The following is a 25,984-nucleotide window of genomic DNA, read 5'->3' on the forward strand; positions in this document are numbered from 1 at the left end:
GTGTTAGAATCAAATGAACTCTTCGTGGTTTTTGGCTTCCGGCCTCACTGGCCAGAGGAAATCGGGCGATGGTTCTATTAGGTGTGATCCTACAATTAAATGATCAGTGAGTTTATTAAGGATATACGAAAAGAAAAGGTTTCCATGAAGTTACCAATTATAATTCCTGACCTACCTTTGATCAGGGGTCTCAAAAACCTTCTTTAGACTGCTTTTGAAAACTCTACAAAGACATTAATGAATATTGTATGGTGATAAGGTTAACTGCTAGCAACACATTCAATGGACTTTGACAAATCAGCTTGAGGATCTGGATTTCGCAGATGACATTTGCCTCCTGTCACAATACGCCCAGACAAAACTAAACAAGCTCGAAGAAGAGGCAAAGACTGGCTTGAAAATCAATCACAAAAAACTGAGTTGATGAGAATTAATGAAACCCAAGAGACAGCTCCACGGAGTGAACATACTAGAAACCGACAACTTTGTCTGCATTGGAAGCGTCATAACCAAGAGAAATAAAAGGGGGTGGAAGCATATGCGAACAAACCAAATCAACATTTTTTAAAAATTCTGTACTGCCGGTCTGGCGGTCAAGACCATTGTGCCTAAAAATAAATGTGAAAACAGTTCTTTTATATGTTGCAAAGACTTGAAAAGTAAAAGATAGTAACACAGACAAGCTACAAGCATTCACTAACAAATGTTTGCGTCACATAATGGATGTTAGATGGCCGAACGAAATTTCAAACATAAGTCTGTGGGGAAAAACCCAGCGAACAACGATAGAGCAAAACATAAAAAAAGCAACAACATTGGACCTCATTCACCAATCGTAAACAAACAACATTAAGCCACGTGATAATATTAATAAAACAATGAAAAAAAACGTATCACGTGAGAGCTTTTATGGATTGCGTAGTTTGTATAGAAGAGATAGAGAACCACGTTGCTAAATGTTTGTTTGTTTACGAATGGTGAATGAGGTCCATTGGGTTGGATTGGGCACACGATGCGAAAACAACAGAAAGCTTTGCAGCAAAACAAGCCCTAGACTGGAACCCACAGGGGTAAAGAAAGGCCGGAAGACCAAAGCAAACCTTAGACTGGAACCCACAGGGGTAAAGAAAGGCCGGAAGACCAAAGCAAACCTTAGACTGGAACCCACAGGGGTAAAGAAAGGCCGGAAGACCAAAGCAAACCTTAGACTGGAACCCACAGGGGTAAAGAAAGGCCGGAAGACCAAAGCAAACCTTAGACTGGAACCCACAGGGGTAAAGAAAGGCCGGAAGACCAAAGCAAACCTTAGACTGGAACTCACAGGGGTAAAGAAAGGCCGGAAGACCAAAGCAAACCTTAGACTGGAACCCACAGGGGTAAAGAAAGGCCGGAAGACCAAAGCAAACCAGTAGACCGAAAGGTAAAGAGCAGGATGGACATGGACCCAGCTGAGGGAGTTGTCCAGAACAGAGTCCGAAGTGCTTTGGCGGCCCTATGCTCCAGTGGGAATCAAAAGGACCAAGTCAAGTAAGTTTTTTGTTTGTAAATTTTCTTTTGAGTGTTTCAGCAAAATGAAAATTATTTTCTCTCATAAGATCTTCGCATTTTCATAATATATATATATAACGAAAGATTGCCTTGTTAAATAAAAACATATAATAGCTTATGCGCACCAGAATCAGACAAAATTATAAGATATCGACAGCTAATGATATATGTGCTGGTGACATTGTTAAAGAATAAGTTTGTCACTTCGTGGTGACATTTAGTCTATGTAGGTTTTTGGCTTCAATAAACAACAAAAAATCTATTTCGGCAATTACAATCTATTAGAGGTAACGAGTACAACGACTCTTGATTTTAGTATCCAGATCTAGACCTAGAAATACACTGCATATACTAATGATATAGTTTGAATCTGATATAGATCTAGAGTCTAGATTTAGATCTAAGGTATAGACGTCTAAATCTAAGACAAGTATTTCGATAGATCTACAAATACAAATCCAGATCTAGAAATAGATCCAGATCTCATTTAGGTCTAGACATACATTAAATATCTTTACATATTTGGCATATTGAGTGTCTATTTTAACACTTTTCAAATTAAAATCATGGAGGTTTGGTCTAGGATCATCCTAAGTATATAATACTTTTAAATTGGAAAGGAACATTGAAATCTATAAAACAAAACGTGTTGGTATCTCATGAACAGTTAAATCTAGACCTAGTTCTGCATAGTAGATTCGAAAAGCGAAATAAACAAAAACAATATTTAAAAAAATAAAATAAAATGCTGAAATGCAAAGAGTGATACAAATTAGAGTTTGCTTTGCTTAAGACTGAGCTTTTCTGCCCATTCATTTGAGGTATTGGGGCGACCTAAAAGTTCGTGTTTGGGGATAAATGCTTTTAATTGGAGAATGCAAAAAAAAAAAATTATGCGATGTTATTGCATAGCTGGCTTCTCTGCTGAATATACAAGGGCCAGAACAGGTGTTGTTGCAGAGAGGCTTTTCATTTAAAAGTAGAGTGTGTATTATGTGTATGGGGGAACGTAATAATGTAGGAAGAGGAGAAGGCTACAATTGATGGGCCAAAGAATTGTTTTGTGCCTACTCAACATCTGGGTGTTTCAACCAAAGAACAGCACGGGTAACTGCTCTTATAAATGTCTATCTTTAGACGGTAAGAATCATTTTGTGCTGCAATTTTGTGTCTTTGCCTGTAGCTGGTGAGGACTAAACGAGACCGGAGTGTTTAGTGACACACTTGGAAAGCTTCTCCATGTGTTGACTGACGCAACTTACTGTTCTGGTGCCTTTCGTCTGTCTAGGCTATCGTGCTGTCGTCTGCTAGGTGGCTGAAACCATGTTAGAATCTCTCGCAGACGATTTATGAGTGTCCTTGAAACGTTTCCTTTGTCCATCTTGAGCTTTCCTAACGCAACTTCCAATAGCAGATAGATAGATAGATAGATAGATAGATAGATAGATAGATAGATAGATAGATAGATAGATAGATAGATAGATAGATAGATAGATAGATAGATAGATAGATAGATAGATAGATAGATCAATGTTATCAGCACTGTGGGAATGCGATTTTGTAAAAGAATATTGTTAAATATACATTCTATTTACCAACACGGAATCATTAAAAATAATAGAAAAAATGCAATAATGATACAATCCTAGATCAACAAGAACTTCAAAACAACAACTGTATCTACAATGTGTATAGGCTAACACCAAGATTTATACATAGCATGAGGCTGTTTAGAAGGTTGATACTAAATCATAATCATATCATATATCATGTAGAAATCTTAAAAAGCGATCTTTCAATGACATCCTTAAAAGAACGTATTTTAGTCGAAACATGTACTACCACTTCAATGGACCAATCCTACTTATCATTATTTTAAACACAAAAAAAAATACTCCTCGTGTTTCCTTGTAGAGATGCGTTTTCTCCTTGTTCTTCTGTTGACTGTGATGGAGTTCTCTAGCGGTTTGAGCAACTACACATCAGTGAACCTCAACCTGCTACTGAACAGCAGCAAATATTATGTAGACAACCTGTTCGTGAGTATGTCCATGCCACACATGAATGTAAGGTGGCGACAAATGCCTTACGAGTAAGTCGTGCGACTAGATTTGGTGTTGTGTCTTGTATGTATCTTAAAGTTTCTAATTATCTATATCGGTATCTCTAATTTTCTTGTTTATACCAGTTTGTACCTTTTTATCTTGTTACAAAGCTTATATCAACTCTATGTATATGCCATTTCTCCCACACCCGTTCTCGCATGAAGTTAAAACTCTGCACAATTATTCATTGGCATAGACAAGAAATGATATAATTTATAAAAAGAAACCAATTAGACAATTAATTACTGGTAAAGTAATGGGGGTTTAGTCCCTTAAATAATTGTTAAAACTATTTCCCCATCAAGTATTATCCTATCTAGCTGATACAGTTATATTTTGTACCTAACCTACGTTCTGTCTTGATTTACCTTCGAGATCCCGAGGTTGTTTTGAAAAATAAATCCATAATGACTCTTTTTGAAATCGCTCTTCCGACTTGTTTTACATTCACTTTTTCTTGTCAGCTCGGGGGGGGGGGGGGCTAAGCGCTCGACTTCCGAATCTGGAGTCCTGGGTTCGAATCTCGATGAAGACAGGGATTTTCACTCTCGGGATTTTTTAGGGCGCCACCCAACTCTAATGGGTACCTGAAAGAAAAGGCAGTTGGTCTTTTTGCTGGCCACATGACACCCTGCTCGTTAACCGTTGGCCATAGAAACAGATTGCCTTAACATCATCTGGCCCATACATCGCAAGGTCTGTAATGGAAACTTGTCAGAAGGTCGAGAAGGTCGAAAAGTTTGTCGTTAAGTAATGGGTACCTGACATTCATTGAGGAAAAGTAAAGACGATAGATCGTTGTGCTGGCCATATGAAATCCTCATTAACCATTAGCGTTAGAATGTAAGAATCGATTGAAAAAAAATTCAAATGGCTTGTTGTCATTATTTTTGTGTAAACTTATAGTCATGGTGGATTTAGAAACCTCTGCAAAGCTCTGGCTCCAACATCAATTCGTGCCTATTTCAATCCACTGTTTTATAAAGGGAAATGGGTCCCTGAGGTTACCAATGTAACCACATCAACTCTTCAAGATGTGACGGGTAATACTTTTTTTGTTTAAAGTTATAGTTTTAGACTGAGTGAATATTAAATATAAACAATAAACAGTAAACTATATATGTATACATAAAATAAAGCTTAAATTAACATGCACTAAAATTATTGAACAAAAGTATAGGCCTATGTCTGTCTGTTGTCTATCTATCTACGGTCCGCAAGTCTATTTTCTATCCATTTACCCATCCAGCCTTCATTCTATCCATCAATCTAACTACCTATATAAATGTATTCTAAAATTATTTTAAATTTCACATATACAATTCTTTGAAATGGTTTATGTAAATATATATTAAAAATTTGAAATCTTTTTGAAATAGTAAACATATAATAGAAAACTAATGCAATTTGTGTTTGTTCCATCGTGTGTTTTTTACGAAGCTTGCATCAACTCACTCTGTCTGTCTGTCTGGTAAAAAGTTTGTACATGTTATTTCTCCCACACACAAGCTGAAATTTTGCACAATTATTTCTTTTATCTGACAACACAAAAATCAATAAAATAATTAACCAATTAGTTATTGGTAATTAAGGATTTTGTATGATATTCAAACAAGGGAAAGTCACATTTGTAGCTCGTCGTCTGATTCTTTGGAATCCAATCTAATTAATTCAACTATGCTTAATTAATATAAGCTTTTTTTTTAAAGTATTTTTTTTTTATATTGCTTTGTTTAAAATTGTCTCTAGTTGAAATATGGGAGAGGTTCTATGACTTTATGAAATACATTGGCTGGGATTTGTCTATTGACTTCACCAACACACATCGGACCGTTACTGGACGGTGGGACGACAGGAACGCGAAAGCTTTCTTGGACTACGCCTCAAAGAACGAAATTCCGATTCCTGACTTTCAGCTTGGAAATGGCAAGTCACAAGCAGTTTTTACACTACAAATTTGAGCATTAGATACTAACCTTCTGCCTAATTGCGTCAACAACATGACAATGTTATCGTGAAATAAGATAATTAATGATAAGTTCAGGAAAAAAATACTTCCATAAAAAATCCATAAAAAAGCAATCATTTAATGAAATCGGTGTAGAAGATACAGGAGTATTGACTAGCGAAGTATTTTAATCTATACTATATTTCTGAGATACCTGTCTCACTCATTACAAATTCTCCAACTTGGGTGAAACAAGACGAACATGTACCCTCTTAGTACTTAGCTTGTGGGTTAGAACAGCTCAGTGTCCAGTTTTAGGCTCGAAACCAAAGCAGTTTGATTTCCCACAGAGATTCTGTTTATTTGCAGTTTCATCCATTGAGTTTTATAAAGCCGACACACTTAAAGTACAAAATTAAACTTTCTTCCATTTTTAGCACTATTGAAACTCTTTTCATAAGTACTTTCAATTAGCACTCCTTGGCATGAAACATTTATAAAAAAAAAAACCAGTCAAAACTGGGACAAATTCCAGATGTGTACAGATGATGGTCTGGGCAATGATTCAATAAACAATATCTAACCTGGGAACAAATCAACGGAGTAATGGGTAATGCTATGTAAAGATTTAAAAAATATTTTTTTTTTTTACATTTTATAGCCGTGTAGAATCAAAATTCCTATTTCTATCGCTATTTGCACGAAATATATTTTGTCATTTAGCCTATTTGACGATTGTTATATTTTAATATGGCCTTCTCAAAATGACTCAAAACTGTTTATTTTGTCTATGATTTCAAAATCTTTCCTAACCTTGACATTTTTCATATGATTTTCTTTGCGTTATTTCTGTATATCGTTTCGTTTTTTTTTTAAATCTCTATTCTGTTTGAAGAACACCAAAAGGATCTTTAAACAAAATCTAATAAAATCAAAGTACGCTAATAACACGTTAGGTTAACATCCCCATTACATACTCAATAGAACTTGTCAATAACATTTCTTTAAAAAAAAACAACAACATAATAATCGAAATCACCTTCACTTTCCCTTAGTCTGTTAAATCCTTGGGGCACTACATGTGCTCTGTCAACGAACTTTTTCCATTCCTATTTGTCTTTTTGCCCTGAATAGAATCTTTTTCAATGACAGACTTTTAAAAAAAATTAACACACATATTACTACATACTAAGAGCAAACTAATCGCTCTATGAGTTTTATAAAATAGGGATTGTCTTTTTCATTCAAGTGTAAAAAAAATAAATTTTCTAGTCTTTTGTATAAAGTGTGAAGTATGTATGCCATTCATATCTCACAAATTTTGTTTTTGAGTTAGGTTGAGTTAGGTTGTAACTCGTACATTAAACTTTCTGTATCAGTTGGCCAAACATTGATAAGCATGTGTTTTTCAACCTAGAACCCCAAAATTATCGTGACAGGATCAATTACCAGCCGGCTCCTCAACTTGTGCAAGATTATAAGGATTTACAAAACTTACTGAAAAAATATCCAATGTATAGCAAGAGTACATTAGTAGGCCCAGAGACAACGACAAGTACATCACCTGTCTTCTTTAAACCGTGAGTACATAGGACACATACACAAACATAAGGCGTGGTTGAGAGGCCAAGTGTGCTTGAACTTGGCTTGGCTTGGCTACCTAGAAGGAGGCTCGAGGTTCGACTCCCGACTCGGGCAGAGTTGTGTTTACTGAGCGCCTAAAGGCAGCACGGAAAACCAACTCCTAGATACCCCCTCCCCCCCACCGGTCCACAAATGAGATTGGACCAAAAGCGCTCTGAGCATGCTATAAGCATGAAAGTAGCGCTATATAAAAGCTATAATAATAATAATTTAAAAAAAACACGATCATATACAGAAACACACGCAGGCATATGTAGGCTGACATACTTGTGTGTGTGTGTATATATATATATATATACAGTGTTACGTAACGCGCATTTTGTTTACATTTTGATTACTAAGACCACGTTTGAGTTCTTTAAGCAATAAAATTCAGTAGAAGAGGGGCGATCAGGGGCACATCTAGGAATTCTCAATCGTTTTTGGGGCCTAAAGGGCTTGACCTCTTTGGGGGGCCCCTGCATTTTGGTAAAAAATTTTTATGTAAAAAACACTCATTTGGGAGCCCCTCAAGTGGGGGCCCGGGGAGATCTTCAATCTTTCCCCGTCCTCTACTCCTCCCCCACCCTAGCTACGCCACTGGTGGTGATGAGATAAAAACTTTGGAAACACGTAAGAACTTAAAAAGAGGAAATTTACAGAGATTTCGAAATGTAAAGACAAAGTAAACCTTGTCAAGGTCTCCATACTGAAAGATCTCTGCTGTCAAGTAAACCTTGTCAAGGCCTCCATACTGAAAGATCTCTGCTGTCAAGTAAACCTTGTCAAGGCCTCCATACTGAAAGATCTCTGCTGTCAAGTAAACCTTGTCATGGTCTCCATATTGTTGTCACAATGTGCTACAGAAGAAAGAGATTTAAGAATTTGATTCTAAAGTTCTGAAAAGATCGCACAAAATATTAAATTGTCTCCAAAAATACTTTTGATTATCAACACTCCCTTTTTTATGTTCACTAGATACATAAACACAATTGGCTTGCCAAATAAGAAAATCTTAAAATGTATAAGTAAAACAAGAAAAGCATAAAAAATACTTTATTTAAGCGTGATTGTATCAATTATTTTAATTCATTTATGTCATTTAATTGATAATAGATCTAGACTAACAATAATAAATCTGTGCGATTACAACTATTTTACCAATTGTAAGCTATTTCATGCTTTTAGCTTTTTCATTACGCTATGAACCTATTGATTGTCTGAACCAATTGGTCAGTGTGTGGTGGGGGGTGGGGCGGAGTAAGAAGGGAGTATCTGGGTGATCGCTTTTTAAATGAATTTTTTAAATGGGTATAACATCCTGAATTCGAATTCGATTGCTGAAAAAAAAAAGGTTTTATTGTTACCTATTGTTAGTTTCAAACTTTTCTGTCTACAATGCATAAAGGGGATAATTCAACTTATACCAACTTATCAGTACAATATCTTTTCTTGATCGAGATATCAAAGAAAATAATTAATTACCAAGAGTTAATTAATTTTTTTGTATTCTTGTTTTGTCAGGTAAAATAAATAATTGTGCGAAATTTCAGCTTGATCCGAGTTTAGGTGTACGAACATTTTACCAGACATACAGACAGAGTGAGTTGATATAAGCTTTGAAATATATTCTAGCGTTACTTTAAAAACATGATTTCAAAGTCTACTAGAATTATCTTTGACTAAAAATTAAATTAGAACCAAAATCTTGACTCATTACCTATAAATCAGGTATTATATCATTTTATAGATTCATGGCCGCAGGTGGCTGTGACGTAGTGGATGAGATTGCATTCCATCAGTAAGTAAATTTTAGTTTGTAATAAGGTTTGAGTCATTTTAAATAATTTGACTTCGAAACCTTGGAAAATAATTTTAACACTAAAGTTTAATTTAATGTACATTTCGCTCTAAGTGAAACTATTAGCATTACAGACACGCTTAGCCCGTTGATTTTTTCCAGGCTTATGTTGTTTATTATGGCCGGAGTAACCCCTCCTTTTTTAGAACTTGTGCCCCAGAAACAGATGACCTTAACATCATCTGCCCTATAGATTGCAAATGTGGTAGACGTATTAATGCAGACCCTCTCATGTATACAAAGAAATGTTTTAGTCCCGTGTAGTAGGTCGTGTGACTTGAGCGGAAAGACATCCGATGTCAAGTATTTTTTTCCATTTGAATTCGTCCGGAACAATGTCGTCCAGAAACATGTTTAAAGCCAAAGTTAATTCTACGACAACAACACATTTCAAACCCAATATCACAGTCAACCAGGACATGTCCCGATGTGGCCAACAAACTCAGACTTTTTTTCTCATTAATACACATACGCTATGAAATTTTACATAAAAATCGTTAGCGCCGTTTTCAGATTAAAATATGTATATATGGGTTGACTGAGATGGTCAGCAAAACCAGTGACTTGGCAGAATTTAAGTCATTGTTTAACATGCATGAATAGAGGCATGACGCATAGGACGCTATCATCTTCTTTTTTCAAGTAACGTCTTGTGGTGATTGTGTTTGTATAGACCATTGTTGACAACACCTTATAGAACCTTGGTTGTAAGATGTGAGGATTTCTATGTTTATTTATTGTATTTATTATTATTCCATTGGTTGACTAGGTAAAGCGGGGTGACGGCCCTTGAGCTTTGTTATTGTTGACAGGGGACCGGAGTTTTGTGATAGCATAGTAGGAGCCATTATAAGGCAGTTCTGATAGTTAATGTATATTTAGGAGATCCGCTTTTGTTGGCTACAGTTATAATTTATTACTATTAAATGTTTCTTATTTCTAACGCATCCCTGGTGTTCTTGAAGTATTGCATATGTAATGTATCCATGTCAAAGTCATAGGCTACAAGTTCACAACAATCACAACACGTCTGTAATATATAAGATAAGGATATATGGGAATCTGGGTAAATGCCCAGTGGGCTGGTACTCATGAATGGCATGCATTAAATTGTTACAGGTTTTATAATATTCTCATATATAAGTGGCTATATGAGCTTTATGATAAAAACATCTTTAACAGACTACAGTGTAATACTAATTGAATCAAACACATTTTCAGAATTATTGTCATAGCCTACATTCGTAGACAGTGCTATTAAAAGGCTCCATCCTTTTAGGGCCTAAAAACATAGCAATTAAAAAGCAACATTAGGCCTATATTTCTATTTTAAAGATATAAAGCATGCATACAGTTATCGATATATTATGCAAAAATTACATAATGATTTTGAAGGCCCATCGTTTGATATACTGTACTGTATAGAAATGTCTGGGCCGATTGAGACATCCAGCCCGCCCCTGGAGTACATGATAAATAATGGACGTACAAAATGCGTCTAAGACATATAGTTCCATAATGTCCCACGCCAAAGCATAATAAATTTCTCGCTAAAATGGAAGCACAAAAAAAAAAAAAGCAAAAACTAAACAACATTGGCATTAAACCCTAGCGTAAAATCTATAAATTATGCCATACTGAGTTAAGACAGTGGATTGTTTGCCTAACAGTGATAAAATGGTGCAATATGTACTGAGTCGTTACCAAACGGATACTTTCTGAAAACAGTTACCATTGCTATCTTGCTAACCACAGGAAACAGTTACCATTGCTGTTTTGCTAACCACATGAAACAGTGGGGTAACACTTTGCGAAACATGTCGTAATAATGTTTCTGACATAGAATTGTGAAACTGTGTGTAGCGTTATTCATACAAATGTAAAAAAACTAAACATGTATTTGATTTATTTAGAACACTCTTTCATATTAATTTGCAGTGTCTAAAAGGAGAAAAAAAAACGCTTTTAGTTTTGTGAGGTTTGCCTGTCTCAAAAACTAAAAATTTACTGAAAATTCAATTTGTTGATATTTTGCAGCTTTCAAAGTTATGTGCAAAGGCAATTTTTGAACCGTTTTACTTTTAAATAATAAAAGTGCCTACATCATTTGTAGAAAAGAATTACTATTAATAATAAAAATAGAGGAAGCCATACTAGGCGATAAAAGTCTTTTTTCTCTACATTTTCTAATAATATTCCTACCATCATTATTATCATTATTTTTGGGAATATCAAGATATTCCTAAAAATAATGATATAAAAATATTTTGTTTACAAATAATAGTGTTCTGTGTTCAACAAGCTACTTACTTTTACCAAATACGTTTACTTTTGTTTCAAAACAGAGAGAATACATTTTGTATGTAGAAAATTCAAATGAAATTTAAAACTAGATTTATTAAACTATTTATATATATATTTCCTCCACAATGTTTTATTTAGATATTAAAAGACCCTTCACCAACAATGAATTTTTAATAACAGTCATCACTTAGGGCAGGCTGAAGGATTAACAATCAATGCATTGAATATAAATGAATATTAACAATGTAATGCTACTAATAACAAGGTTGCAAGAGCAGAGTGGAAACAAAAACTCCAAATCAGCCCCGTAATTGGCAGTAAAAATGCAGGTTTCAATATTTTCCCTATTAATATTGTTACGTATTTCTGAATCTTCTGGCTAAATGTATTCGTAGGCACACAAATAAAAACACTGTAAAGAACTTGACGACTCAACTTTCAGCTTCATATAACTTTAATGACTATTAACTCTAACAATTCGTCACTGTAACATGTAGCGTAGAAGACTGTACAATATCTGTCAGTTTACAGTTAGCTATACTTCGTTGCTATTCCTCTCTTCTCAACTTGCATCGAGCCGTATTCCACAGAACAGACCACCTACACACTTCCCAGTGTCGCTCCGGGTCTCCCAAAGCTGAACCAAGTCGTACTCAAGTCCACCGAATCAGAGCCGTACACGTCTTACATCGACTGTAACGGCTCAAGTCCACTGTAGTTCGCAGTATAGACTTTAACGACAGTAGTCCACTCCAGTTAACTCTATCCTAGTTAACTTGCATCGAGTCGTACAAATCTCTCTTCCACTGTCTCGCACAGTAGACAACAGTAACGACGACAGGACCGATGAAGCTTGTATCAGAAGCCAACGTATGCAGATTTCCTGAACATAACTGTGATGAATTGGTTGAACAATCAGCTACATTTCCTCAAAAATCATACGACTCACTCACGACTGACTGTCACATTAACTCTCTGGCTTATATAGAGTCCCTAATCGCTCCTCCAAAGTTGAACATACACTGCTAGTATCTTCTGGAACAACACGTGGGGAAACGTCACCCCCTGTGTTTGTTTATGCATGTAGATTCCAGAAAACATCCGCTGCAGTGTCATCTTGCCGGGGTCACAAGTTGTGACCTCTATCTGTCACTGGACACTGCTAGTGCCTTCTGGAACAACACGTAAGGACACGTCACATCCTGTCTTTGTTTATACATGTACATTCCAGAGAACACTCGCTGCTGTGTTATCTCGCCGGGGTCATACGTTGACCTCTTCCTGTCACTGGTCATTTGTAACAATATGATAAAGTATGAGCTACAAACTATCAACAACTACAACATTATCTCCATTGATAGATAAAGAAGAGACTTGCCAATGTCGAAAGTCGAAAGTTACTAATATATTGTTAGTCAGACTGACAAAATAATACCACAGGATACGCAGATTTATTAATGTTCTTATTATTACATTGTTACTATTCATTTGTATACAATGAACTGATAATACTGTTTTTGTTGTTCTAAATTATATGTCACTTACATTTATGTTCAACAGAATTTTTTTTCTTTTTAAACAAACATTAATATATAGCCATACCCAGCTGTATCACGTCATCAGCCGCAGTGGCGTAGCTAGGAATTTGGGGGTCCAGTGGGCTAGGTCTGTTTAGGGGCCCCTGCAATTTGACATTCGACATCATGACATGAGTTAGTGTACTTAATAAATATATGTCTAATGTGTGGAATACGTGCAACATAGTCACTAATTTACATTAACAACATGAATAGCAAGATAACATGGTAAATTCGGACACTCATTTGGGGGTAACCTCAAGTAGGTGCTCCCTCCCCCACCCTTGCTACGCCACTGGCCAGCCGGCTTAACAATACAATCACTTTGCGACACTTTGCCCCACACATGTTTAGGTTGTTGTTGATGATAGTTTGAAACTCATAGCTTCTGATATTCGAGCTGATTATTTTGAAGCCCAACTATTTACCTGCATGTGCAGACAAATATTGGAGCCGCTTTAGAACTGTTGTTTTTTTTTTTTTTGCTTGAAAACTCTACTTGTAATCTTCTATTGAATCAAAACTTAGTGCTAATTTGTTTTATACTCAGATATTACAGAAGCCTGTATCAGAAGCCAACGTATGCAGATTTTCTGAACATAACTGTGATGAATTGGTTGAACAATCATCTACATTCCCTCAAAAGTCAAATCAAGAGCCTCGGTTGTGACAAGCCGAGCAGACTTAGTGAGACTTCCAGCATTGCGGGAGGTTTGCCAGGAGTTGCGGATCGCTTTGTAGCTGGATTCTTGTGAGTTAGCCGCATCGACACACGTTTATCTGTTCGCTATGAGATAGCGTCTTCTGTTAATCTCCCTTTTAATTTACATAGAAGTACTATTACATAGTCATAAGAAACATGCAGTAGTTATTTCCATCTACCAATCCCAGTGACGCTACAGCCTGGTCTGCCCCAACACATAACTCCATTGAGAGCTCTCTTGAGCTTTTCGTCTCCTTGCCCAAACCCCAAGCTGTTGTAGAACTGCCTCCATATCCGCAATCCATCGCATATTGGGTCTGCCTTTGGGTCGCCTGCCTTTTGGTTTTTCGCCTGTTTACAATTTTCGCTCATCTGTTCTCTGACATTCTTCCAAGGTGACCTGCCCAACGTAGTCTGTTATTTTTTTTTTTTTTTATTTCTGTCACTATTGGTGGGTCTTCATGCAATTGATATATCTCAGAGACTTTTCAAAGATTGCTATTTGCTTATTCTCTTCATTACCCCTACATCCTCTGGAAGACAAACTATTGGCATTGTTTTAATTGAGAATATGCGAAGTGTTCTGTTAAGGAAAAGATTTGAGAAACACTATACTATTCCAAACCAGTAATAAGTCCAAGAATGGAAAATAAGGTAAGGCTTGAGCTCGGGTCTATCGTGATGACGGTTTGAAGAGAATACCAGACTATCAGGCAGTCAATGAGGCGCACTGTAAGGCAGTCAATGTTGAAAACTATGAGGCAATTAATGAAGAGGTCAATGAGGAAGTCTATGATAGCTGCTTGGTCGTGCGGTAAGCGCGCTGGGATGTCGGTTGGTTGACTCAATGGTCCAGGGTTTATACCCTGCCCGCTGCCATCCCCTGTCGTCCATGGAAGGTTTTGACTAGGAAGCAGATTTTCTTAAACTCTGAAAGAGCATCCGAAGTATATCAAACATTTTACAAACAAACGAACATATGTAGCCTGCTTCTTACCAAATATAGACAATAATGGGTATGATAAACTACTTGTATTTTTAAAATAAAAACCTTGCATATGACATACCGGACAGATTAAATAAAATATTGCCGGGTCTTTTTTGATTTGGTTGGATATGTTATGGTCAAAACCCGAAACCCTTGCGAACTGGCCACACTTCGGGTTTTGGCCGTGACATACGTTTCATTCCTCTCTATAAAATGAAGGCTCCTTTTTTTTCAGGTGGTTAGACAAACTTGGCTTAGCTGCTCTCCACGGAATAACAAGAGTGTATAGATTCCACCTTTGGGGCAAAAGTTATTCTTTATTTGGGGGCTTTGTTCTAGCATATCCTGTGAGTTTTATGAAATACATTTCTTGTCTGTATTAGGAATAGTTCTCTTATACTCTAGCTCAACATTAATTACATTTGGTCTTGATTCGGTTCAAAGCTAAAAGTTTAAAGTTTTCCTAACATCTTTGCATAATTGGAAATCATGGCATTATAAGGGTCGACTGTTAAAACACTTAAAGAACTTTAATTCTTTCTTTCCTAATTGACGATGCCAACGTCGATTTGACCCCTTAAAATTAAATTAATTTGCATTGTGTAAAAAAAGCATGCAATTCAATTAATTCTATATAAAAAAATTAATTAACATTTTCTGATAAGAAAAAAAAGTTGTTGAAGTTCAATCATAACAGAGTAGTGAAATGTAAATGAGCAAAATAAACAATTCCATTGGAGCATGGGAAATAATTACGGAGAGAAAGGGTTAATGGATAGCCAAATTCCAGATTGATATTTTATAGCTTTTTTATTTTTTATTTTATAGACCGAGACTTTTACAGACAGTGAACTTCATGATGTTATTGTTTTTATCTGCGTTTAAAACTTTATTTACTTCAAGATTTATTTCAAAAGATTCGACTGGGTTTGATAAAAATTTTAAGTCTATTTCAATCTAGAGAATATTTATCCGATAAGTAAACAAGATATACTTTTACTAATATTAGGACTGTAACACAATCTTTTTTTTTTATATGTTCAATTATTGTAATTTGTAATATTATCTCTGAATAATAGAGCGTGTCTTCTAATCTCGCTCTTGTTCAACATCATTTGAGGACATTAGGGGTGGAATGGGCTTCTGAAAGAAGTTTCAGTGCTGCCTTTGGAGGCTTCAACAAACACAAACTCAGTTCTAGTCATTTCTCGAAGTAAACAAACTTAGTCTACATTGAGATGCGAACTCTATCCTCTTCAGTTAGGTGGACAAGCTGTTGATTCTATCATGCCACGCATCTCACTTGAACTTGACTTTATTGCCTGCCGGATACTTTTGACTTTTAACCCTTGTAACTGATGCAATAGTTGCACACGTCATTTGTCTCAGTTTTCATTCCTGGATGAAACTTTGCACAATTATTCAATGTTACTAACAGAGTATGAATCAATCAAAGAATTAATTAATTAATTAGGGGTAATTAATTAAGTATGACATTGATTAAGGTCAATATATCTTACAGTATTGGTGATATATGGTTATAAATATACAGTTCTTCCCCTCAGATAAACATTTTTTTTTAAAGTATTGTTTATATTTACTTGTAGTATTTGATGGTAATGCATTGTGAGGTTACTCTTTGACCTTATCGTATATTAACAAACAGGATTACTATTTGACCCTATTGTTTAAAAGACTGGTTCATGGACCGGTGTTGAATGTTTCTTCCGATGTTTTGCAAGTCAGAGCCTACGCCAACTGCGTTCGTCCTCAAGAGTAAGATAGGATTTAAAAACTATCGGGAACTGGTAGAAAGATAAGAGAAATATTGTATTAGTTGAATGTCCTACATTATTTATTTCTTTAATAGTGAGAGAACGTCTCAATAATCTCTATCATCTTCTAGTATATTCTGTTATTTTCTTGTATCTTCTATTATCCTCTAGTATCTTCTACTATGGGCTAAGCCAGGAATCTTTTTCGGGGGGGGGGGAGGGATTTCTTCTGCCCTCCCCTTTATTTATTTATATTATTTCGGGGGGGGGGGGTTGAACCTAAAAAACGTCCCCCTTATCTCTTATTTTCTTGTCTCCAAAGTTAACCAATTGAAAAAAAAAAAGAAGGATTCAGAACTGAAGTCTCTAGTCTCATTAGTCCTAGGGACATTCGACTCAAAAGCAGTGACTTTAGTCTCTAGGAACTAAGATTCAGACATGAAGTATAAAGTGTAGATAGAGACATAAAGATGAGACCAAAAATAAAAACCCAGACAGTTCTGATATTTGTAAGACCTATTTTAAGAGTTTGTACTTTATAAAGTTTTTTTTTTGCGCTATTCTATTAGCTTTTTAGACATATGTATAAGATAACTTGTGGACGTGTGAAAACTCTGAATATTTATGAGACTTGTTTACCACTAAACATCTAGAGAAGCAGTGCAACTTTGTCAATTTATTCTTGACGTTCGACAAGATGAAATATAAATGCTGTGTGAATTATAAAAATGTACTTTATATATCTTGACCAGGGCCGGTCCTAACAGTTGCGGGGTCCTATGCGAAACTGATTGCGCGGGGCCTAGTCTTTGTGGGAATAAGGATAATAAGTTAAAATTAAGATTTCGTATTAGGAAAAAAATCGACTTTCAATTGTATTCATTCTTTACTAAATACAAAATTGCGATCAAATTAATTTTACTTTACAAACCTTGCAACCTATGACATATTTATATGCCAGTGACTATAAAAGTAAATAAAGTATTGGAACTTCCGATTAAATTCACCAGATTATGACATTTTATTACATGAAAGTTGACAATGTTTTCTTTTTTATCGCGCGTAGGATTGGCGTTTTCCGTAATGAATGAAACCCACTAATGACAATTTAATAAATTATTCTGGAGATTTTTATGAGTTTTAAGGAGATTTTAATAAATTCAGAAGATTTCCAGGATTTTTTCGCATATATTTTGCAATATAATTATTACACCAAGAATTAGCGCGGAGCCTATGAAAGCGCGGGGTCCACTGCGACCACATTGGTTGCAGTGGCCTAAGACCGGCCCTGATTTTGACAACAACTTTTACTGCCTGTCAGTTTATGGACAAATGGTCTTTACCTTAGAGACATTCGCAGAGCCTTCTAACAGAAGACTGTACTTAGAATTGACGCCAGGTTTGCCTCAGGAGTTAAATTCCTCTATACAGGCGCAGTAACCCTTGGCGGAATCACTGTGCATCGCAGCCCAGTTGTATCGGCCCTGCAGTAATCGGCCCCAGTTATAGCTTGTGGAGCGTGTCCTGCTTTTACCCCAATTAGACTAAAATAAGCAGTCACACTTCCTTTTTCCACTGGCAACATAGCCCCCCCCCCTCAGCCCAATGGCACCCATTTGACAAACAGTATTACATTTCCAGAGTGAATAAGATCTGAGACATGACTTATTAGAAATATATCATAGTAGGTAGACGATTTGCTTGGTCACAAGCTAGATTACACAAACAAATAATTATTTTTAGTATTAGTATTTATTAAATGTAGACCTAAAAACTGTGAGATCATGGATAATTTCTTTTAAAAAAAAAGTACCCATGTTAAACACTGCGCCCTATAAGTCATCTGTTTCTAAGACCAAAGGTTAACGAGAATGTCATGTGTCCGGGTACTAATAGAGATGTTGTACTCGGGGGCGTCTTAAAAATATTAAATTTCAAATTTCAAAATCACAACAAATTTCCGTAAGGATCAATAAAGCAGTCTTAGTCTTAACAGTCTTCACCGAAGTTCGAATCCGAGGTCCCTGAATTTGGAAGCCAAGCGCTTTATCCCTCAGCCACCACGCCGCCTACTTTCTGTAGGTTATAATGATATGACTGATGTTTTATTTAAAAACTTTAGGAAATACAGGATTGGAGCCGTAGTCATCTACTTGTTAAATACCTTGGAGTATCCAATCAAAATTAACATCGAGCAGTTCAGCCGACATAAGGTGGATGTGTATTGGTTCACATCTGCAGGCAACGCTTTAATAAGCCAGTAAGTTTCTTTCTAGTTTATATTCAATACCATTAGTTCTAGTAGGTAGGAACACCGCACTAATCCTAGAACTATCTCTACCCTAGTTGACCTGCACGAACGACTTTGGTTCATCTCAAGGCAATGGAAGTCTGGCAACTAGAATTGGTAACACCGTTGTCGCCCACGTAGCAGTTCGCCCCTAAATCAAATGACCCAAATAAAGACAGTGGAATAGCTAGCAATTGGCCATCATTTGGGAACTCGGGGTGGAAGAGGTCTGGTGTATCCTTTGATTTTCCGAGCTGCCACATGACACATTACAAGAAGACTCTGACCTATTTCGATTTATATTAATATCTTCTAGAGAACATATATAAATAACCCAAATTATATTTATTGTTAGAAAATACTTGCTAATGTCGTAATTTAAGTTGCAATTTTTAGCGGCTTTCAAATGGTGAAATGCCGATATTAGTTTTGTGTCGTGTGTCTGTCAGTCCTTCCACTTGTCAAATTTAGATAGTAAAACTGCTAGAAAAGATAATGAAAATCCGATATCTTTACAGAGGTCTAATTATGATTACCGTTTTTTCAGTTTGCTTTCAAGTAAAAAAAAAGTCAAATTATTCTTTGAAATCTTATTGCTTCAGACAATAAAAAGTCCATGGCTTTATTCTTTTTCCTTGGCCAAATCTTTTGGGGCTGCCAATGAGTTTGTGTGACAACATACATTCTCATTGTAATCTTATTTGTGTATAACAAGATTTAACGTTTGCTTAACGGTGAAGCTCATGCTCAACTTGTGACGCATAGCGCATTTTATATTTGTAATCTTCAGTAGTTCCAGCTTAATTCTAGTTTCTCAGTAGTTCCACTTTGATTTTAGTTCCTCAGTAGTTCCAGCTTGAGTCTAGTTCTCCTATAGTTCCAGCTTGATTCTAATTCCTTAGTAGTTCCAGCTTGATTCTAGTTTGTCAGTAGATGGTAGTTCCAGCTTGATTCTAGTTCCTAAGTAGTTCCAGCTTGATTCTAGTTCCTCAGTAGTTCCAGCTTGATTCTAGTTCCTCAGTAGTTCCAGCTTGATTCTAGTTTGTCAGTAGATGGTAGTTCCAGCTTGATTCTAGTTCCTAAGTAGTTCCAGCTTGATTCTAGTTTGTCAGTAGATGGTAGTTCCAGCTTGATTCTAGTTCCTAAGTAGTTCCAGCTTGATTCTAGTTCCTCAGTAGTTCCAGCTTGATTCCAGTTCCTCAATAGTTCCATGTTGATTCTATGTCCCCAGTAGTTCCAATCTTGATTTTAGTTTCTCAGTTGTCGGTAGTTCCAGCTTGATTGTAGTTCCTCAGTAGTTTCAGTTTGATTGTAGTTCCTCAATAGTTCCAGTTTGATTCTAGTACTTCAGTAGTTCCTTCTTGATTCCAGTTCCTCAAAAGTTCCATTTTGTTTCTAGCTCCACGGTTGTTCCAGCCTGATTCTAGTTGCTTTCTAAATATACTATCACTACTACATCTGAAGTACTTATTATTTCCTCTATTCTGTACAAAAGAAGTACATATGAAGTACTTATTACAAAGCTTATATCAACTCTGTCTGTCTGTTAAAATGTTTGAACATATTTTGTCTCCCATTTCCCTTTCTCGGATCAAGTTGAAATTTTCCAAAATATTCATTAAACCTAACAGGGAATTAATAAAAAAAATGTAAACAATTAGTTAAGTTGTTGTTGGTGATTAATTATTTTGTTTCATTTCGAAATAAGGAGAAAAAAGCTACTTAATGGGAGGTGGATGTATATATAACTATGGATTTAGTCCCCTTATTATGTTTTACCACGTTTTTTTCTCCCACTTCCCAATTATTTATAGTAGTAAACAATTAAACTATCAATCCAAAAATTAACCAGGTAGTTAATCATTTAGTACTAATGAATTGATTTTGTTTTATATAAAAGAAAGGGAGATAAACCCAGCACTTTTAAGAAAAATGGCAGTAATTAGCGGTTTTTTCCCTTAGATAAGCTTTGTTTTTTAAAAATTGTTCTGTTTTTTTTCTATTGCTTCCTCCCCCCCCCTCTATTCTGTACAACAGATATGTAAAAGTCAATGACGTCTTGATGAACAGTTCCGGGAATCAGCCAACAACTTTCACTCCTAGGAACATTGATGCTGACGACATCACTATGCCTGGACATAGTTTTGGTTTCATCGTCATACCTGAGGCCAGATCTTCAGTCTGTACTTCTAACTTGTCACCCGTATTAATCCTAAAGACTGCCGCATCAACAAATGAAGCCAGCCTGAACTTGCAAGGTCTTGAAACAAGTTTTCTAAGTTTATTTATGCTGATGTTCGCCCACACTAGGTTTACTTATTAGAAAAAAACAACATATTATGGTTTGAGTTATACAATAGGTAAACAATCCCATGAATGAATTTACATGTTGTTGTTTTTTCTGATAATTTTGATAAAGTAAAATAGTGAAATAAAAAAAAAAAAGAACTTTCAAAAGTGTACACCATAACCTTGCAGCCCGTCGATGGTTTCTAGGATGAATCTATTGGAACTTTTCTGACTCATTCTCAGGGCGGCTAGTTCAACTGCAAATACAATAATGAAAATATTAGAATAGAACAATCTTTTTTTTTACGTACATCTTATTTAATGGCGTTTTTTTGAATTTGATTTTTGCATAAACTTGAAATGTTTACAGAAATAAAAGAAGCCAATAAAAGGAAAGTGTTGTGTTGTTATTCTTAGACGTTAGTTTATATTTGAGTACAATGGAAGCATTAGCGGTGCCCTAGCGAACGCCGGTATGGACAGTATAGAGGGATTTCCTATGTTCCGACAGTTACGCTGGGCAGGGCACGTATCCCGTATGGGGGCGAACGTAGGCTAACAGCAGTCTTTTTTGGTGAGCTAAAAGGTGCTCGACGTAACAGATGTGCCCCACGGAAATGCTTTAAAGACCGGCTTAGGCGCCAACTTGCTTTAAATGACATAGAAGAGAGCACTTAGTTGCATGCGGCTTCAGAACGAGACAGCTGGAGGTCACTCACAAAGGCCGAGGGATACACATTTGAGACCAAAAGATTATCCGCTCCCTTGGACAGACGTAGATGCGAAAAGAAAATCTATATCTACCACTGGCGGAAAATGGTTGTGCCTGCGCTAGATGTGCTAAAATATGTAGGTCGCAACTGGGGCTGCGTAGCCACTGGAAATACTGCATTCCTCATTAATGTTCGGACTCGAAAGCAAGCCTTATTATTATATGGAGGTGGTCTACATTCAATGATGTAGCTAGAGGGGGGGGGGGAATTTGAAAATCCCAACGAGTCTCTACTTGAGTGTAGCCCCCAAATGAGTGTTCGAATTTTTTTTAACATTTAATATTAAATAATACGCCATTATCTCATGTCTTGAAGTCTAAAGTTAAAATGTAGGGGCCCCTCACAAAGGCCGCGGGATACACGTTTGAGACCAAAAGAAAATCCGTTGTCGAGGACAGACGCAGACGGCGAAAAGAAAATCTTAATCGACCTCCGGCGAACAATGGTTATGCTCGCCTTGAATTTGCCAAAATTTGTAAGTGACAGCTGTGTCTGCGTAGCCCAGGAAATACTGTATTTCTCATTGATCTTCGAACTCAAAGACAAAACTTATTTTTATTATTATATTACATGAGTCATAATGTGTACATTTATGAATAGACTTAATACACACAATTATTCTTATGCATAAACTAGCCAAGTTTTAGGCGACATTGCCATTCAAATTAGGGCTGTCACAAAACTTATATAGATGTCTGTACCACAAAGTAAAAATATTTCCAATGCAAAGTAGTCACAGTTTTGTTTTTTAATTTGTTTTATTCATATGTCACACTTTTTTAAAAATGAGATTTAATTTATTACAGTTTTCTTTTAAGATCCTGAGGTTAAATAGAGCATAAAATGCTTTCTAAAATCTGATGACCTTCTAACTAGAGAAAGAATAATACGTATGCGTAATTTTATGAAGAACACTATTGTTTTCATTGTAATTTTAGTTCTGACCTACTTCTGATAGTTTGATTTATATAAAAATTGTATAGTCACTTAAAGCAACTTTTTGCAATTAAATCTCCCACTGTCTACCCAAGGAAATAAATTTGTAATAGATTAAGGAGAAAACATACGAGTCAATACTAACATGTCAACCTTAAGCCTAAATCAAGGGAGGTATATAATATACAGAGTAAAGGAGACATGGGAAATAACTCATGACGAAATACGAGATCTGTTTCAAAAGCTAACATTCGCAGACGGTGAAAAGAAAATTACAAGGCCGACAATTTTGCTTGTGTGTGTGTACAACTCTCTGATTACACCTATGTTCATTAGTTGTAGTTTCTAGTTTTGTTATTTTTGTGACGGACGTAAAGAGTTATCAAACTTTTGTATAGGATGCTATCTATTAAATATGCTGGCTTTGGTGTGAACTTTCTATATCTTCACTTTATCCTATCTTTCTGGGTCATGCATTCAAACATTGAACACAAGTGTAATGCTCCATTGGTTTCATATGTTACAAAATATTATAAAGGATAAAAAATTGTTTTCTTAACCAAGTAAGCTAATGGCTACACGTAAGTTTTGGCAGTTAAATTTTTTAGTCACAGTTTCTTCACTTTGAACTATTTTAACCTAACCTAACTTTTTAGTTTACAAGTTTAAAATTGTACTTCTATTGTCACCTCTTTGAAGTTAGCATGATACGTATTGATAAACTTCGTGTTTAGTTTTCTCAAGGAAAGCCAATTGTGTAAATTTCAGAAAAATTCTTTAAAAAATTGCCAAGGAAATACAAGAGTTCATGTGATTGTTTTTGCAATTGGTAAAGTGTATATATTAATATGGTTAAAGTTACAAAATAGAAGTTATGTTGTTTCTACTTTTATTTTTCTGAAGAATGTCTTTCTCGAATAGTTCTATAAATAGATCGTCTTTTTTCGGCTTAGAACTTAGCCTGCTAGTTAGCAGTTATTGGATTATTTATTTACATTAGATACAAAAACAATACCTAATAAAATGCTTGAACAAATTTGTACAAACGCTTCTTCTTCCCTAGTGCTTTTGAAGAATGGAATGGGTTGCCAGAGCCAGTCAAGAAAACCAATGACTTGGCAGAATATAAGTCATTGGTTAACATGCATGACTAGATGCATGACGCGTAGGACGTAATCATCTTCTTTTTTGAAGTCACGTCTGTTTTTCATAAGAAGATAATATTAGATTAGACATTTTCAATATTGGTTAATTTTTAATAGAATAAACTAAAATTACATTATAACCAAGATAGCAATCGGAAAAACCCTTAATTATCAGTTACAGTAATGTAACAAAGTCAAATATTTGAATGGAAATCTAGATCTAGATTTTTTTACTTACCCTTCGCCTTTTTTTTTTGCCCTTTTTTATTAGGCTCTAACACAGACTAAAAACGCAAAATACACGAAAAAGTGTCCTGGAATCCCCATATTTATGAAACTATCAAAACAAAGCATTAGGGTTTATTAAAAGAAATTTCTATAACTCAAATAAGAACATAAAACTAAAATGTTATTTAACCTTGGTTAGGCCAATAATAGAATATACACAATCAATGTAGGACCCCTCAACTAAAAAAAAAACATTAAGTAACATTCACAAAATAGAGCAGTGAAATTCATAACAAACGAATATTTACATTTGTACAATCACTAAATTTAGAAAGCCTTCAGGATAGAAGACTTAAAAGTAAAGTAGCAATTATACATAAAACACTAAACCATAATTTTCAAAACAAAATCTACTTAAATACCCAGAAATACATAAAGATAAAGGCATATCCCTCACTCCATATGCTAGGCCAATTTCTACAAATCCTCCTTCTTCCCTATTGCTATTAGAGCATGGAATGGGTTGCCTGAGCTAGCCAGGAAAACCAGTGACTTAGGAGAATTTAAATCTAAATGCATGACGCGTAGGACGTAATCATCTTCTTTTTGAAGTAACGTCTGTATTATATAAGATAAGAAGCAAATGAATATTCATATTTTGATAACATTAAATAAAATAACTATTTTAAGAGACAGGACAGAAGACTAGATAGTAAAATAGCAATATTTCATAATACATCGAACCATCTAATATTGAATGTAAGGTAAAGATCTATACCATACACTAGATGATCCATAGTCACTTCGCGACTGAAGGAGACCAAATTTTATGTATGTGGGCCTAGCATAAAAATCAAAACCGTTTGGCGAATATTGATAAAACTTGGCATAAAAGTTTCTTTGATCATGTCGGAGACAGTAGTGTGCGTATAATTACCATCCCACAACTGCAAAAAGGATGGGGGGGGGGAAGTAGATAAAAATTAATCGAAAAAAAAATTCTATTAAAGAATGAAACCTTTTTACAAATTTTGGAAATCCGTTTTTACAGTATTTTATATTTGATAGTAATAAGTCGCTGAACGGGTAAACCCATATTCACACTCTACTTTTATTTTCGTGGTAAAAAAAAATAAAAACAATGTTAAGGCATTATTCTCCATGTTTAACACAGATCTAAATTCAATCCACTAGATCAGTAATAACTAAAATTAAGGATCGTAGGCCACGGGTCATATCCAGGAAGTAATTTGTAAAAAGAAAAACACGAATCAAAGACAAAAGCATATTTCTTATTCCATATGATAAGAAAAAATCGTACAGATGCTTATTTTTCCTTAGTGCCATTAGAGCATGAACAGGTTTCCCGAATCAGCCAGGAAAACCATAAACATGGCAAAGTTTAAGTCACTGATTAACATGAATGAAAAGACTGACAGGATGAGTTACGCGCTCTTGACAAGATGGCTCCCTGTTTACGGTTATCAAAGATGAGTTAAAATTTTCGTTTTGTTGTATTAAAATCAACTCTAATTCTTTAAAAAGCTATTTAACTAATATACTAATAACTTAAAATTTAAATTTAACTTAATTCACCATAGATAAACATCAAAACCTTAAGGACATAAATGAGCTTTTCATAGAAACTTTACACAACCTAAGTTTAGATCAAATCATTAAAAAGCCAACTAGATTAAACAACACATTAGATCTCTTCTTAACCAACAGACCTGGATTAGTAGTAGATTATGATATCATCCCTGGTCTGTCAGACCATGAGATCATAAAAATACACAGTCAGATAAAGCAGTAGCCAATATAAAACCCAAAAGAGAAATCTTACTCTGGAACAAATGCAACCTAATACAACTACACCAAGCTGCGTTTAACT

At 35.4% G+C, this 25,984-nt stretch overlaps 2 protein-coding genes across 2 annotated transcripts in view; both read left to right on the top strand.

Moving 5' to 3' along the window:
- The first annotated feature begins 1,697 nt into the window (after positions 1–1,697).
- On the top strand, positions 1,698–21,270 carry LOC106060146 (heparanase-like). The gene is made up of 11 exons (XM_056017100.1): positions 1,698–1,835; positions 3,463–3,640; positions 4,560–4,696; positions 5,403–5,579; positions 7,019–7,181; positions 8,975–9,025; positions 13,517–13,717; positions 14,893–15,004; positions 16,324–16,433; positions 18,555–18,692; positions 20,760–21,270. Exons 2-11 carry the CDS (start codon positions 3,465–3,467, stop codon positions 21,043–21,045), a joined length of 1,551 nt encoding a protein of 516 aa, XP_055873075.1. The 5' UTR covers positions 1,698–1,835; positions 3,463–3,464; the 3' UTR covers positions 21,046–21,270.
- A 1,748-nt stretch (positions 21,271–23,018) lies between these two features.
- Positions 23,019–25,984, top strand: part of LOC106053289 (uncharacterized) — an 85,476-nt gene continuing 82,510 nt past the window's right edge. The window contains exon 1 of the mRNA XM_056017096.1: positions 23,019–23,301. The gene's annotated coding sequence lies outside the window, so the exon portion shown is untranslated. The remainder of the gene's footprint in view (positions 23,302–25,984) is intronic.

Source organism: Biomphalaria glabrata, chromosome 18 (genome assembly GCF_947242115.1).
Source record: "Biomphalaria glabrata chromosome 18, xgBioGlab47.1, whole genome shotgun sequence".
NCBI classification, from domain to species: Eukaryota; Metazoa; Mollusca; class Gastropoda; family Planorbidae; genus Biomphalaria; species Biomphalaria glabrata.